The 12,873-nt window shown below is 39.2% G+C and overlaps 1 protein-coding gene across 3 annotated transcripts in view; it reads right to left on the minus strand.

The window, feature by feature from the left end:
* PIGN (phosphatidylinositol glycan anchor biosynthesis class N) overlaps positions 1-12,873 on the minus strand; it is a 99,900-nt gene that overhangs the window by 82,866 nt on the left and 4,161 nt on the right. Inside the window, exons 1-2 of one of the 3 annotated variants that reach the window (XM_040073427.2) lie at positions 12,692-12,752; positions 3,011-3,271 (exon numbers count right to left, since the gene is read on the minus strand). In XM_040073427.2, coding sequence (XP_039929361.1) covers positions 3,011-3,237 — 227 coding nt within the window. In that variant the 5' untranslated portion in view covers positions 3,238-3,271; positions 12,692-12,752. Of the gene's footprint in view, positions 1-3,010; positions 3,272-9,928; positions 10,057-12,691; positions 12,753-12,873 lie in introns of those variants that run through there. The other 2 variants (XM_040073417.2, XM_040073434.2) reach the window with 2 other exon arrangements.

Here is a 12,873-nt window from a genome sequence, read left to right on the forward strand (position 1 = left end):
CAGAAAGATTCACTGCTCACTGTCAGAGCAAGGGAAGAAAGAAAATGAAAACACAACAGGACATATCTTACACTGATTTTTAGGAAAAAACAGCAGAACCTTCTCAACAAATTCAAAGTAGTTTTTAACAGTCGAGTTAACAGGAAATTAAAACTCCATTGATCATGATAAAAGCTACCAAATTTGCTACACTTACGTGTTTTAGTCCAAGTAAATTCTAAATTCATGCCTTTAAACATTGTAAAATTTCAAGCTCTGCTCTAAACTTGCAGCATTCACCACTTGTTTGTTGGGGTTTTTTTTAACTCACCTTAGACCTCACATCCTCAAACTTACTTGAAAGCTCACAGAACTACTTGGAATATCCCAAATACTGCAGTGAGGAATATAAAAATATACAGAGACACAGGACTTGAATATGTTATTCCTACTCTCATCTCAGCTAGGAGATAATGCAAGCTGTTTGAAAACCGTAATTAGAAAAAAGGATTTATGTATTAGTCAAAGCGGTTTCTTATTTTGCTCCTACAGACTGATCAGGATGTATTGCACTAACATTCATGAAAGATTTAAAACAAAAATAAAACACTTGCAGCTCTCCTCAGACTTTATTGTAACAACAGGTAGAAAACCGATTTAATTAGAATTTTACTTCTATTGAATTGGAAAGTAATTCTTTACCTTTGCTTGTCAATAATAGGACGACTTCAGGATCTGACATCAACAATAACACATACCAGGCAGAAAAAGTGACATATAAATTTGTCATTTAACTATTCAAAATTAATTTAGATCCTTTGAATGACTTCAATACCTTTTACTCAGAAGAACTACTGAAAAAAAATTAATATCCATGACAGTATAAACATTAACTAGCCATAATATCAATGCTAAGTATTCATGTGATATAGTAATATGGCTGAAACATTGACAGGCAAGGAAGAAAATATCTCCCCTGAAATCACCATTGCAGCAATTCAGATCATTTACTGGCCCTTGCAGCTACGACAACACTGCTGAAAAACAGATTTTTCAAGAATTTTGTGGAAGACCAGGCACTTGGCATACATGTATTATCCAGCAATCCGCTTCAAGCCTAATGGATATTTATTTTTAATTCCACGTGCCTAGTAAAACTTTTCTTCTTTTAATAGCACATTGCTATGAGAATGGCTCTTGCTCATTTAAAGACAATCTTTCCTCATTAACAATGCAGTAGTTCCCAGGGTACTTCACTTGGATAAGACTAATAATCTGGCTGTTATGTTGCCCACTGCTATAAAGTGGGTAGGGGACTGAACACTTCAAACCTAGAAACGAACATGCAAAACAGTAAATTTTACACTAAATTGAATATACCTTGAGTTAGTATTATTGAAAAAGGAACATTCAGACAGCAATAACTTGGCAGAATATGAAAGGAAACACTTCCAGAAACTAAGACATGATCTTGTCAAACCTGTTTACAAAGTTAACTTATGGAATTCGTGCAGCTCAAAAGTTTAGGGACAAAACACTGAACCTGTTGCTTCAAAATTGTGGCAGCTTGCGTTAATAGATCTGAAGACATGCTCTGGGCTGCCTGATCCTCCACATTTCAAAAGGCACAGCATGCTGCATGCTTTTTTCTTTTCATCATCTCTCACATATCCATGCTCACACACATATGTACTTCTATGCAGAATGAGAGATGACAGAAATACAGATGGCACTTCATACCTCTACCAGCATTTCATTCCACTCGGTGACCTACCAGCATCTTTGCTTATTACAAGGCAGTTCTTCCCTTCCTTTCACTCATGTACTTTCAGCACAGGTGACAATGCTTTACATCTACAGATTTGGAAATAGAAACTCCCTAACTCCACAAATAAGGTAAGGCAGAGAAAGCAGAAGTGCCAATCTTCCAGCAGCAGATAAGCTAGTTTAACTTTTTTCAAGATAGGCATGATAATGCTGAGTGGCTAAAACTTAAAAACTCAAATTATTTAGTAAAAAAAAAAAAAAAAGAAATGAAATTGCTCTGGACTAAGTGCAAAGTCCACTGCTAGAAGATAACATGGCAAACTCACACTGCCAGTGGCAGACAGCACCTCAGAAAAACAGTAGCAGCAGCAGGTAGGAGTAAGCCCATATGGGCTGGCAAGCACCATAGCAAGGACTCCTCACATTTCTGTACTACTTTTGCAGCAGTGGACTGCAAAAGCCCTAAGAGCTTCAGATGACTGATTATTTGGGTTTGCTCTGATATTCAAGCCAGACCAATTCTATCATCACACAAAAGTAGCCTTATTTAATACATCTTCTTCCAGTCTAGGAAGTTAATTGTCCTGCGCTCAAATAATTGTCTTGATATAAGGAGACGAGGGAAGTTAACCAAAATTAGTTCCAAGCACACAAGAACATGACTTTTAACACTTTTTTGGCGGGACTGCTTTTTCACAGCCTTAAACTAAATCGTTCCTTCAAGCAATTAGGCACACACTGTAGAGAGCACAAGGGAGGCAGCAGGGTCATGCATGCAGGAAGGGTGGAACAAAGAGGAAGTGGCAGCCTGCTGTTAGGTCTATTCAGGACATCTCTTTTAATCACTCCTTAAGAAGTTTTGTCAGTGGCTTAGCATTAGAAGACAAGCACATTAATGTACCACTGCCCTTAAACTGAGCATCCAGGAAGCAGTTTAAATCAGCAACTGCCAGGCTTCAGAATTGATACCACGCTGATGTGAATGGAGAAAGTTCACTCCCCTCCCAGTTACTTGTTATCTGTAGAGTTCAGGAGACAATATGGACTCAGTTTACACTGTCCTAGTTTTACTAGCTCTCCTGACAAGGGACACCAACCCAGGCTCACACATTTCTGCACAGCGTAACCCTGCAGAGTTTCTTACTTCGAAGGCAAAAGGCAGGCAGTGCTCAAGCCACCACAACTGTTGCTGTTCTCTTCTCAACATTGTGTCGAGCTGCATCCAGAAGCAAAACCTTGTAGCTCAGTAGAGTTTTGGACTTACCGCAGGAAAGGTGCCCGGGGTGTGCCACTGCTGTCCAGCTCATACAGAGAATCTGCTCGCAGACCATCAGCAACAAAAAGCACAAGACGTTTTGCTGGAGGCGGCAGTGGAGTCTGCTGAGGGGTCATTCCATGGACGAGGGGAGAGCTGAAGTAGATATCAAAAATGGAGACCAAGAACACACAATGCACAAGGAGCCCCGCAAGTATGAAGACTGGTATCTCCATGGCAGCAGCCAGTTGGCAAAGGCAAAGTACAACACTAAAAGAGAACAAGAAAAATAAAGTTAGGTAGACGAGGCTTATCAGAATCAATATTTATTTCGTTTATCATGGAATGGGAGCAACAACCATAGACATCCCCAGAATCCATAGGCCATAACCAATTCTTGCTTCCAACTTGCTTTTTTTCCCCAGAAGTCCTGGTCAGAGTCACTGCATGACTAATTCAGCGATTCAGATAATCATTATGTCTCAGCAACTCATCTCTGGTGTTTAGGGGTTTATTAGATGGCTTCAAAAGAACACTGAAACAAGCCAATCTGTTTTGTGAGCCACATCTATGACAGAAGGCTCAGACAACGCGATGTCTCCATGAACACACTACCCTCTACTGGCTGGTTGCACGACAGAGTTGAAGTCTGTTCAGGCAAATGCAAGCCAGACAGCTAAGAGAAAGCCATCCCGTAATAATCATCTATCCAACGCTGCCTTTTTTTTCCTCCAAGTTTGCCGTCAAATCTGGGCTCATTATACTCTGCCTAGAAACTAAAATCTTCTTTTAAAAGAACACAGATGCTGTGCTGAGCACAGAATGCTATTACTCTTCTAAAACAAGTGGCAAATGCTGAAGAATTATGTTTCAGGAATTATTATATTCCCTTTTTGAACTTTTTTTGTTTGGTTGGTTTGGTTTTTTTTCCTTCCCTGTAATCCTCTGATGTTATGTTGGAGATACAAATACGCTTAATCACAGGTACACTGGAAATTGTCTGTGTTTGCCAAGCATGCTGCAGGGCTCCCGTAGGTAAATATGAATATTGGCTGAGGTTAAGCGTGAGACCTGAACCTGAATGAGGCTCAGTTCTGACAATGGACTGTTAGTGCTGCTTAGTTAGTCCAAGCTGCTTAGTTATTTAAATATTAGCTAATTATCCACCTTAGCCAAACATCACCTCCATTCACCAATTAAGAAACAGATGTTCTTAACAGCCTGGAAGGTTCAGACTATCTATGTAAATACATACCTCTTGCTAAAAGAAATAGTTTGTTTAAGAATCTAGTTAGATACTATAATGACAATATATATATTAAATTTATCTTGTTACTTTCAGAATTCCAGTAGCTGAACAGCCACTAGCAACCACCATATGGTAAATCTACAACTCTTACTAAATAAAAGGCTTCACTGCCACATAACTTTAACTCTGATCAAAACTCTCAAAGATGTTTAAAACAAAAGGAAAAAACTTAAAGGGCCAGGAAAGCCTGAGGGAAAAAAAGTCCATAAAAGATTTGAAAGATAATACACAGTATTACCACAGTATAATACACAACCTAAAGAAAATTCAGATCTGCATGCAACTTAAACATAACTTCCAATTCCACCCATTTTCCTTACAGAAACACAGATGAAACAACTCCAGCTCTAATCTGAAACATTATCATAGCAATTTCTAATTTGAGATATCCAGAGAGAAAACTACATTAAAAAAATGAGATGACAAAATACAACTAATTTTTCAAATAGACATACAGTAGTCACATTTAAATGAACAAAAACGTTCTGTTAATGAGGAACTTACAAGCTTTTATGTCTACAAGTGAGATTCCAATAGATTTAGACTATGTTAATATCAATTTGCCTATTTTTTTATTTTTAAGTATTCAAAGTTCCTGCATCAATTTAAATATATGAAATCACAATCATAGAAATATCACTAAGTTCAGTGCCAGAGCTCATTTTATTCAATCAGTTTTATTTTCCACGGGGCTTTTTCTTTTGATGCAGTTGTGCTTGATAAGAAAATATGAACTACTCACACCTTAAACTGATGAGACCTACTAAACAAAGCAGTTGCTTCTATCAGATTACTTGTTGCATGTTCCCAGTGCTACAATTCTATAGCTTAACATATTCTATGTTCTTCTAATTAAAGTATTAGTAACCTATTCTGTTTTTTGCACTAGATAATTCTCTTGCTTTAAACTCTCCCCAGGCCTCAGTCTTTGCTCACAGAAAAAAAGAGTTCAATCACCACAATTCAAATTTAATGCTTAGACTGTAGTATCTATAGAATTAGTGAGAAAAGAAAAAAAGAGAAGAATGCTTCCTTTTGTGACCATAGTTTGACTACATTAAATGAAACCATTTACCTGGGCCCAACATATCCTACATAACCCACGTGGTTTCCAGACAGGCAGCTCCCAAAGCACCTGGCCCTGCCACATCCCTCACAGCCACTCCTTCTGCCTCTACCTTAGCTTACACTGCTCCTCGAATGCAGAATTTTGTGTCATCACTATGAAAAATTGTTGTGAAAAATATTCTGTCCTCAAGCTTACTAATACTTTCCAACAGGTACAGAGGCTTTGGAAAGCTCCTAACTGCACTCAGCTGAATGCACATTTCTCTATAGTCTGGTGCTCGACTGTTCAAGGCAGCTCAAAGGGCATGGAAACAACAAGCATAATGATTCCAATAACAATTTCTTCCTCACAAGGAAAAAAACAGGATAAAAAGAAAAACTGGATTAAGCATTAGTTTATAAGAAAAACCAAAAGGCATAGCCTGTTGAGAGAAGAAAAACAGAAATGTATTAAGCATATACACTTTTGAGGATGAGGAGCTATATCAAAGTATTTACGACTAGTGCCAAAACATCTCTGCCCTCAGGTGGCTGGCCATCCAAAATGGGGATAAACAAACTGTCACTTGAAAATATATCTTATATCTTTCTGTCAAGCAAACTTGAATCAAGGATATCTCAATATTTTCATGTCCTGTGATATTTTCTCAGGCAATCCTTTAGTGCAGTACCTTCCACAGTCCTTATCTTCACAGGGCAAAACACAAGCTTTGCTCAAATTCTGACTGCATTACTCTACTTTATTCTGTTGCTTATCACACCAAGAGGAAACAAAGACACTCTGAGTCTTGTTGATAAGAGAAGAAGGTTGCAACCTATTTGCCACATGTCATTTCTGACTGCCCACCCAAACACATCACTTGCTACAACAGAATCCTGGAATCCTAATGCAGTTCAGACAGCCAAATCACCTCCTCTGTAGACTCAGCCTAACTAGTAAGCTATATATCAGACTCTAACTTCTTCCTTTCTTTCTACATTTCCCCCCTTCTGTCAGCATCTCTTAAACATACAGAGTTAATAATGATACTGTCCAACCCCCAGTATGTCAGACCTTAAACTATTCCAATAAAATACTTTTGTTCAAACAGTTTGGAGTGAAAATCACAAAGCTGTCGTGGATTCTTAAAGACCCTTTTCAGATCCTTAACAGGAAAGTGCTAAAGATCCACTAAGCTACTCACTGCCTGTTCAATACAAGTTGTTGACAAGAACGGAGCAAGTAGAAAATGAGCAGTGCCAAGGTGATGCAGGGGGCTCCAGGAGACTGAAGAGCTTCTCACTTCTTTGGATATTGTACACGAGCAGAGAAGGGAATGAGGAGATGCAGGGTGGGAGCGATCTGAGAGACAGCAAGGCAGAACCAGCAGACACCTTTACTAAAGTCTAGGAGATTAAAGGAAGAAAAGCAGCAAGGACCTTCTGACTGCAATTAATGACTTTTCCAGAATAAAGTGACATATGCAGACTAGAGAAGGGGTTTTTGGTGGTTCTCTTCCCTCACTTTGAATTCTCAGGGAAAAAGTTAAGCTCCCAGCTGGTGATAAACAAGACAAAGAGTCTTTATTTATATTCACACCTATCAAAACAATACCAAAAAAATCCTGCTATTAGCCACAAGTTCCTCACCAGCAGCCACCTCAGTGCAAAGACTAAAACACCCAGACTGTGATGGTGGCAGGGGAGCAAAACAGTTGCAATGAGCCACCCAGGCCCAGTCCTTCTTCACATGAGCTTTTCCCTCTTTTCAAGTTTATCTGGAATTTGTTGACAAGACTGGTTTTCTTTCAAATCCTTTTGACACCATAGAAGCTACATTCACAGCACCAGGCTGGATCAGGTGCCTCAACAATTAATAGAAAGGCTGACATAATTAAATGCAGCACTCATTTTCCCCAAGTAATCTACATCTAAGTTGCATTGCCTCTGAAGTTATAATCTCTCAGCAATATTTATAAGGCAAAGAAAACCATACATGTACTGCAACACAATATAGTTCTTCATACAAAATGTAACATTTCCCTTTTATATATTTCTTTCTCCAAATATGCACTAAAACATACACAAAATAAATACTGCATGGAATATGCCCCATTGGCAGGAACACTTTCTTAAGGACAGTGAAGTGTCAAAACAAGGAGCCCAAGGTACATTAGTAATTTCTTCTAGACAATGCTTCACTAATACTGTCAAGTCTGTTGATTAATATGAAAAAAATCCATTGGAAATGCATTTTCAATAAGCATCGTTGGCTTTGGTAAGTGTCTTTTACAGAAAAAAAGAAATAGAACAAAAATGTCTGCTGTGCTTCTAACTACTACTTTTCAACTAAACAGTGTTGGGTATTTTGTAATAAAACTGTCAAAGTTGTGACTGTACAATTTGTCCAGACATAAAAAGTGATCTTTTTCCTTAAGGCAGAGGAGCAAATGGAAGTTGGGTGGTCTGATAGTAGTTTATGTGACACAGCAGCTCTACGACATCTAAGATGGTGTTAGCAGTCCCTACTCCATTCTCTCACTACATCTCTAAAGGGCTACAATAATCAGGAAATGCACTGAAGTAATTCCTGCTGTCACAGCCTTCACCTGTTGACTGCACAAGGCTGTAATTTATACAAGAGACGTACCAGACAGTTCTGAGTAATTCTCATATCTTCACCCACTACATAAACATAGGAAACCTCAAATCCTCATCTTGATGTCATCATGTACGAAGTGGCAAAATGATAAATTCCCTTTTTCTCTTTCCCAAATTTTCATTTTCTTTCTCTATTGAGGTATAGCATACTCTGCCAGACAATGAAACTGCAACTACAGTATTTCCACTTGCTCTGGCACTGAAGTGGCTTTTGTAATTCAAACTATCTGTTTAAAATTATTTTATGTTCAACATCTTCACCGAGCATTTTAGGGATTATAATAACAAATGACAACTGTTTTAAATTTTAAATGTGTTTCAGTAAAGCACATCCAAACCCAAGGCAAAGAGCTCAAAGAATACTTAATTTTCTTCTTAACATCACTTGATAATCAAAATTATTCTGCCTGCCTAGAAAAGTCTCTTTTGCCAGAATTTTTCAGGGACTAATTTGACTATTGCCTGCAAAGCATCAATGAAATATCAAGTGTTCCAATACTTGAACATACTGCAAATCAGCCACCCCAGTGTCAGCCTATGCAATTTTCTCTGAATTATCCCTAAACATGTATCCACAAGTTTCCAGGGGAAAAAACTTACACCTGAGAACAACACTGACAAGGGGATGGCAGTGATAAAGAGCTCTTCATAAAGACACAATTACCGTTTTGAGGCACAAAAGAGAAAACAAGTGCACCACCCTTCGGTACCACTTGTTAGCCAAATGGAGGCAAAACACAGAGCAGAAATTCAGCATTACATCCACTCAGGATGCATGCAGCTAAAAATTCAGAACTCAGAAAAAATAAAACCCAACAACAAGAAACCTGAGTGATCTTGCTGTGAATTATTTCACTGGGTAACAGCATTTGGAGGATCTATGCCTCATCTCAGGAGGTATCTGCAAATCCTCTTGCATATTTCTTAATTTCTAAGTCATTCAGCAATACTCTACCAGCAAGTCTTCTTCAAACATCACTGTTATACTGTATACACACACACACATTATATATATACTTTTAAATTATTTTTTGTACCACCAAAAATAGTAGACTCCCCCTTAGACTCTGCATTCTTGAATAAAACAAAACAAAAAAGTATTTTCTTTCCTGTCACCTGCTTGGAGATTTTGTAGACAGATTCTTCATATTAAAAGTTTTATGGGACACTTTTGGGGAAAGAACATCAGGCTGACAGTGTCTAATAAAATACATCCTACCAGCTTTCAAAGGTCAGGGTCAAGGGACAAGTAGCACTTAAGAGAACACAAGCACAGGGAAGACAGAATGCCACAGCAGTCTTCTGTCTTACTGGAGCCCCCCTCACAAACCAAGGCCCTGAGGTATTCTTAAAGCCATTTCCAATAACACCACACAACAAAGCAGAAGCACCAATACAAGCATGATAGTTCTGCCCTTTAACAACAAAAGGGGCAAGGTTCATACCTTAAAGCCATACAACAAATATAAATGTAGAACACACAGGCATGATGGAAAAAAAAAAACCCTAGTTTCAGCTGCACTCTTGCAAAACTAGTTTGCAAATGTATTATATGTACATACAAAGGAAAAAAAATTACTCCTAAAAACGAAAAAAACCACCCTGCTTGATGTACATTCTATAGAAGCTAGTATGAATAAGGAAGGTTTTAAAAAGTTGGTTTTCTTCTATTAAGTCACATTTGTTCTATTAGGTCGCAGGTTGCACCTTTGAGAGCAACTGTTACAAATAAACAAGGATTATGTCATACAGTAACAAGCACATCTACTGAATCTTATACATAAGCCTCTGCAAATTTACCAATAGCTTCAGTTTGAAGGGGGAAAAAAAAGACCACAACCTTCCAAGCATATAGTAATACTTTCAAAAAAGACATAAAGAAGTCAAATAATCAATTTGTCATTTCTCACCTTTCCAGAAGTTGGGGGTTTTGTTGTTGTTGTTTTTTAAAGACTTCAGAACTTTTTTGCTCCAAAAGCACTCCTTAGTTATGCTAGCAAGCTGACTACAATGTGCAGCTGAATACTGTTTAACTGGCTAGTATAATTACATTTTATATATCTTCACCTGCCAAACTGACACAGACAGAGGCAAGGTAAGTTCCCCACTGAGAACAAGAACTCACTCAAGGCCTGAGGCGAGCCCAGAGCCGGAGGGCGATCCCAGCGGGAGCGCACTACGCGCCCGGCACAGGGGCGGGCACAGCTCGGAGGCTGCGGGAGGGGCGCGGGCGATGCCGCCGGGCGCTCTCCAGGGTCCTGCACCACGGCACGCCCTGAACCTGGGAAACCCGGCCCCTCAAATTTTAAAAGAACTGCAGTAGTCAAGGTGGAAAGCGTAGAAAAAATGCTAAAAAGGATGGGCTATGCCCCCTTTAAAAGGGCGAGAAGTCGTAATATAATCATACACAGTACTTGTGCAAGGATACTTTGAGGTTCAGTATAAATAAAAGAAATTTTTATGCAAAGGAATCACCTTCTCTTTAATTCCTCCACCAGCAGCCACACTTGCAAGCTGTTTACAAAGGCAGCATTTCCCTAAGCTCCCATAGGACTCAAAACTCACTGAACTTATCAATTACTGCAGCCTGAAATACTGACATTCGCTTTAGGACAAAGTTCCCTGTGTTCCTACACCAGCCTCGACTAACCAAGTAGTTAACATTCATTAGCATTTGCGATCCATCAACTTGCAAACACCCTCTGCTGAAGCCCTGTGAGCTTATATTTGTTTTTATTACAAAGCCAAGCCACTTTTCATTTGTATAAGACACCTTTATTTTTCAGCTGGTGACTCACTCTAATAATTAATGGAGACAAAACAAATATTCCTGAAAACAATCAGGATTCTGCTTCTTTGCAATATGGGGGATTGCTGATTTAAAATGAAACCTCCCCAGCACTCAAACTCTTTTGGCAAATAAACACCAATAGATTCACAGTAGAGAAAAAAAAAAAGAGCTCAGAAGACAAACTAAAATCTGCTAGGAAGAAACTCATAAACCTGGAGAATACAGATGGGCAACAACTCTCCAGTTCTCATACTTGAGGTGATCTGTGTATCAGTTATTCACTTGTACCCTGCCACCCACAGAAACTTGCTTGTAACTAAAAGCATATTTTCCAAAATACTTGGAACGAGCAAGGCAAATACATTTTATCAGGTATTTTACACAAAAACAGCTGTCATGGGGATAGCAGTTAGCCAGATAAGAGGCTTTCACAGTTACAAATACTGCAAGAAAAACTAAGTTGCAGAGAGCTGTCCTGTCCTCCTCTGCTCCTGGCTCACTTATTCCCAAGCCAAATTTCTTCCTTGGGCTGCCACAGTCAGGTGTATAACTGGATAGTTAAGCATTCTAGAGAACAAATTCAATTGAAAAATAACCTACAGCAAGGAGAGGAAGGGGAAAAAAAAAAAAAAAAAAAAAAAAAAAAAAAAAAGCAGGAAGAAAGACTAAAGATGTCTTTGCTGTAGTTTAGTTCCCTGAATTAACAACACAAACCTCTGTGTTGGCATCAAGACAGGATGCCACCTCCTCCTAACAAAAGGCCCAACTCAGCATGTTCAAAGCGCATCCTCAGACTCCTTCATTCTTTGAAGCTTAAACCTCACATTACTTGTAGTCAGCAGGGCATATAAGGAAAAAAGTGATTTTTTTCCCCCCAAAACTGTGCAAATACTAAATTGAAGAGGAAAAACATGAAGCAGATAACAAAAGCACAGAGAGGCTTCCCTTCTCTATCTCCACTGTCCCTCACCATGGTGAGGCAGGGTAAGGCACCCATCTCAGAGCCTCTGCAAAACCTTTCTGAGCAGCCTACAGTCGAGACAATGTGCTCCAGCTTCCAGGCTACAGTGAACAAGGCCCAAGTAACGCAATATTCAAGTGCCTGCAGTGTCATAAAAGGTCACATCTTTGATTCACAATTTGTATTTCCTCACTCAACAACCATAACAGCAATTTTTCCTTGCATATTCATTCTCACAAAATCATAAACACACACATCATAAAGCCTGAAGTTTTCTAAAACACTCCTTAGGCTCTTAGTGTTTGGTTGGGGTGGGGTTTTTTTGGTTTTTGTTTATTTGTTTGCTTTTTTTTAATGGTAGGCTTCCAAATACCACTGTTTACAGTAACACTTTGAAACAGCAGTTATGGAGACAGAAAAATACAGCCAAACTTGAATTCAAAGGGATTTTGGCAGGCAGTTTTATTTAATTCAGGTCTTCATCTGGTTCCACAGGTCATTACCACATTTTTGGTGATGCTGAAAACACTTCCCAGTGCCCCTTTACACACTACCTTTATTTAAAATCCCAGTTTAACAAATCCTTCAAAAAGTAAGTTTCTCTGGGTAAAGCTGTGCTGCAGCAGCCCTTTTATTAAAGGGAAAAACGTTCCAAGGCACAGACTTCTTGTTAAATACAACATAAAAAGAGTCCTGATTTATTCCTCATCACAGCTTAGTCATCATAACTCCAACCATTCCCTGACTCTGGCTGCAGCAAGCTCCTGCTGTAGGTTTCCCTTGCAGCCTCTGACTGCTGGTTATTTCCTGCTAAGGTCTGACTGCATGTACCAGTTTGCAGACTCTGACTGCAGGCTTTTACCCAGCTAGACTGTGGCTGCAGGTTCCAACAACAGGCTCTAGCTACAGACCCAGACTGACCTTGCAGCAGTGATTCTCTCTCTCCAGGACCCTGCTTCATGATTCTCTCCTTCACGATAATCCTCCCTTACCAGCCAACCCCCTCTTTTATCACACTCACCCTAATTGGATGTTTCTCAACATGGGCGAGGCTGCACTGGTAATTAACACAGCTGTTACTTGTCAGCAGTGAGGTCACCTGT

This window comes from Hirundo rustica, chromosome 1 (assembly GCF_015227805.2).
Source record: "Hirundo rustica isolate bHirRus1 chromosome 1, bHirRus1.pri.v3, whole genome shotgun sequence".
Lineage (NCBI taxonomy): Eukaryota > Metazoa > Chordata > Aves > Passeriformes > Hirundinidae > Hirundo > Hirundo rustica.